Genomic DNA, 4367 nt, shown 5'->3' with positions numbered 1-4367 from the left:
AAGAGTTTTTTGTTCAAATAGTTGGACTTTTAGAAGGGCATGAGGCTGTTATTACCACAAAGTTGAGGAAAGTGAATACAAATACCTGAAGATTTAGTAAAATTAAGACATATTTTGCAATTCCATCTGGCTTTTATTATCATATTATCCGTGACACTCCCTCTCCTGACCCTATAGCGCATCTGACAACCCCAGCATGTTAAAACAAAGAGCCAACACTCTGTTCTTTGACCCCAGTCTCCTGCTTCAGTCTGCCCTTGTTTTAACAACCCTGTGTTCCCATTCACAATCACAGCACATCCCTGCTTTGTAATTTCGTTAAAAGCATTGGACCGGTACAGTATATCAGTATATCTCCTTCAATGACTTGGACCTCAGCCCGCCCTCGAACTCTGAGCTAACAAGAGTGCAGTGTCAGTGACTTAGTACTGAGTGGGAGTGTGCTTGTGGAAAAGACGAGTTAAACTAAAATATATGTGACATAACCATGGTTTATTGTTAAAAAAAATAACACGCAAGAAACGTTCAGTGTTGACAACTGTACAGTAAAAAGAATTAGGATTACAGAGAAGGCAGAGAAAGATGAGTCATTTAATAATTCTCATCATCTCCCATCAATGACCAGGCAGGGAAAATCAAACACATGGCCACGGCTGGTTAAAACAAGCGGAGGCTTCTGCTGAAGAGATGAATGCTTTTCATTTGTTTAGCACTGCTGCACGCTGACGTGAAAATGTGCATGCGTTTTCTTGTGTTTATGTGTGGTTTAAATCAAGGGCCTGCACATATCACACATACACACACACACACACACACACACACACACACACACACTCTCTCTCTCTCTCTCTCTCTCTCTCTCTCTCTCTCTCTCTCTCTCATTTCGGTTTTAATGGCATAACTATATCACACTGAAGTGCTTCTCTTTGGAAGCATTAGAGATTCCACAGCACACATCCACATCCACAGTGGGTTTGCCTGTGTTACAGTTAAAAGCACAACCATGGCCAAATATTACAACAGTCTTCCACCAGGAGATTGAAAGAGGGAATGGTATATTCTATATTTCGGCATATAGAAAGGCATATGTTTCTGCTCTTGCTGGTCAGGGTGTATACACAGTAAAGCTTACACTAGTGTCGGAGTACAAATGAGGTTTGGGTTTAGTCATACAATACATAATTCAGGCCCAAGAGCTTTCAACAGAGACATCCTTCAATCTCTTGCTTGGTTATACTGGACTTTGCGAAAAAAAATTAGATGGCTGGTACAATGTGCGAAGACACATGACTTGAACAGAAGATCTGAGAGACTTGAGACTTTGTCACATGAGTAAATGACTCGATGTAAATTACTTTACAGTTCTATTACTTCAGAAAATATTGCTCATCAAGAAGAATGACTATATTGGCACCTGGAGCAAGCGGTTCTCTTTGGGAACTGGGCAGTTCAATGTAGACCCAAAGATGTCCAAGGCACTCATACATTTGTTTTGATAGTTATTATTTTTTCAAACATTAGCAGGGGCATATTTGAGAGTTTGTCCTGGGTGATGAAATTTGAATTCACAGCAAACAGAGGATTTGCAACAGACCCAAATGCCACACCAGTGCTGTTGCATGCACTGTAACTTTGCAGAATAGAGCCTTATTTTTTACTGCCACCTAGTGAGCAGCTATTGTTCTTTTATTGTCAACTCGTCCACGTTGTTCTATTTTCAACATATATTCCAATTGCCTGGAAAATACATTTGTCATGGAATTAATTATTGTCAGAAACATAAAAAAGGGATAACAGGAGCAAATACACAGTATATCCACAATGGGCCACAGAAAACCATTTCATCAGGTTTGATTCCTAATTAGCAAGAGGGGGGAGCTGGAGCTGATACTTGTATGATAATCATGAACATAATTTCATGGACTTAAACAAGCACTAACCGTACAACTCAATTTTGAGGATCAGATCTGCAGATTTCCACTCTTTTATAATTCATGAAATGTATGAATTCGTGTGTTTTTTTATTTTTCTCGGTGGCAGTTTTGATAGAACAAAGGGGACTGAGGTGGGAGGGATGCCTGTTTTGTTCTACTGTGAACTACAATATCAGTTTTGTTTTACTAAGTCACACCCAAGTGCACTACCCTGCCTGATCTTGCAGGATTATAAGGAACACTGTTTCAGCAACATTTTCCCATTGTCTCCCCATAACTGTCCTGATAATTGTGCTGGTGTTGGAACACACCATTGAGACAGCAGGGCTCATGTGATTGTCAGTGATCATGACCCAGTTTATTGCAATCAAAAACATGAGCGCCAAAAAGAAGGGTGAAATGTGCATGCAGATTACACCATTGTTTCATAGAAATACAATCTCAGCATGACGTGTTTATGAGAGCTATCGATGACTGATGTCACCAATTGTGTAAGTACAGCTGCAGCAACAACGCACATCGCTGCCTGGAGAAACAAGTGTTTATTTTCAGCCAAATAAGCTACAACATTCAGCAAACAAAAATATTTTATTGGGTGGTACGAAATACTGAGCAGAATCTAACTCAGATTGATGAAGTGTGTGTAATTTGAAAAAACAGAATCATAAAATGAAAAGACAAAAATCACAATATCAAAGAGCAAAAAAATTAATACAATACTACAAAACCTTTCTTAGAACAAAAATATTAGGGTGCTAATTCTAATTGTATCTGTTTTGTAAAACATTGTTTTTTTCCTCTGGCTCGTGAGCACCATAAAGTACATATGAATCGTGAGTCTTTAAAAAAAAAATGGATGGGCGTGGTTTAACGTAATGACGTATGGTTGTGTTACGTAAACCGTTCGGCGCAAAAATTCAAACGCTGAACAGGAAGAAAAACTCCAGCTTGTTCTGTTCTCTGAATGCCGTATTACAGATAATAACGAGCCACAAGAAAGCCACATTGGATTGTAGACATTTCGAGGTATGTTCAGTGGACTAAGTAGGTTTTGTGGTAGAGCTTGTATGTCAGTAAGTCAGTTAGCCAACAATGATGGTGACAACACGTTCATATCAGCTAGCTAATGCTAACCTGAGCTACCCTTAAGACACGTAAAGTTAGCGTAGGCATCAGCTTATAGAGCTGGTCAACGTTTGTTTTTGGGTTGTTTTGTTCGTCTTGAACATGGTTTTAGACAGCTTAGCTGTGTTAAGATAACATTTTGCTTTCTTAAAAAGTATATTAGCGCTAACGTAAATCACTTTTTAGCCAAGTTAACGTTATAACTTCACTTAAGTCCTTTTGTTTACGTGCGAGAGTCTGCCGTTCAAGCTAACGTTAAGTTGACGCTAACGGTAACTTAAATTTAGAAAGGACGGGATTTAGCGAACGTTACTTAGATGGATCACACAAAACAACAAATTCTCAAAAAAAAATATATATATAAGTTAATGCTAATATATTTCTGTGGTATAAATGCATATTTCTTCTGTTTTCATCGGACATTGTTGATTCCTCTCATGTGAGACTCTTGTATTTTCCACTAGAATCCTTTTGTTTACATAATATGGCCAACTAATGTATGTGAGCTCACTGAGGAGTGAAGGGTGTCAAATTATAGAAACAGAAAAACAAGGATGGTTTCCACTTTTTCTGATGATGGTCTTCACTGCAAGACATTTTATACACACATTCAAAATACTGTCTATCGCTCTTGAAAAATCCTAGATTTACATCTCAACTTAAGTATGTTAAAATGAGCATTGTCATGCCAGCTTTGTTTAATATCTTGAAACAAAATGATGCAGCACAAGTGAGATGCAGATTCAGTTTCTCTTGACAGTGAATTTTAAACCTGTGTCAGCACGTAGCCTCTGTGATCGTGTTTCTGTGTCTCCAGCTAAAATGAGTGCAGCCTCCACACCGGTCTCCCGGATACGTCAAGGATGGACGTCATCCTCCATGAAGAACAAGGGTCTGTCCCCTGCAGCCTGCAGCACCCCACTGCTGACAGCCTTCCCCGGCAATGACGATGAGCAGGAACGACGTCAGCGTAGAAGATCAAGAGTCATTGATCTTCAAACTGCCACCGACTCCTCCTTCAATGACTCTGCATCTCATAGGTAAGGTGGAGAGAAGAGTGCGTGTTTTAAGCACAACTTTGATTACCATCTGTCATGTAGAGTTTGGTGTGTTTGAGAGACTTTAAATATATAATATCAAGTCTTTTTATGCAGTGCTGCAGGGACTCCTGCTGCCGTGCCCAAGCTGTCAAATGCACAGATCTCAGAGCATTACTCCACCTGTATAAAACTCTCCACTGAGAACGTGAGTACATATACACTGTGTGTGTGTGTGTGTGTGTGTGTGTGTGTGTGTGTGTGTGTGTGT

At 39.5% G+C, this 4367-nt stretch overlaps 1 protein-coding gene across 1 annotated transcript in view; it reads left to right on the top strand.

Moving 5' to 3' along the window:
- Positions 1-2851: 2851 nt before the first annotated feature.
- ncaph (non-SMC condensin I complex, subunit H) overlaps positions 2852-4367 on the top strand; it is an 11010-nt gene continuing 9494 nt past the window's right edge. The window contains exons 1-3 of the mRNA XM_031849426.1: positions 2852-2960; positions 3877-4099; positions 4214-4304. Coding sequence (XP_031705286.1) covers positions 3882-4099; positions 4214-4304 — 309 coding nt within the window. The 5' untranslated portion in view covers positions 2852-2960; positions 3877-3881. The remainder of the gene's footprint in view (positions 2961-3876; positions 4100-4213; positions 4305-4367) is intronic.

Source organism: Anarrhichthys ocellatus, unplaced genomic scaffold (assembly GCF_004355925.1).
Source record: "Anarrhichthys ocellatus isolate YVR2014 unplaced genomic scaffold, GSC_Weel_1.0 scaffold9, whole genome shotgun sequence".
Lineage (NCBI taxonomy): Eukaryota > Metazoa > Chordata > Actinopteri > Perciformes > Anarhichadidae > Anarrhichthys > Anarrhichthys ocellatus.
This window is presented reverse-complemented; position numbering and strand designations above follow the sequence as displayed.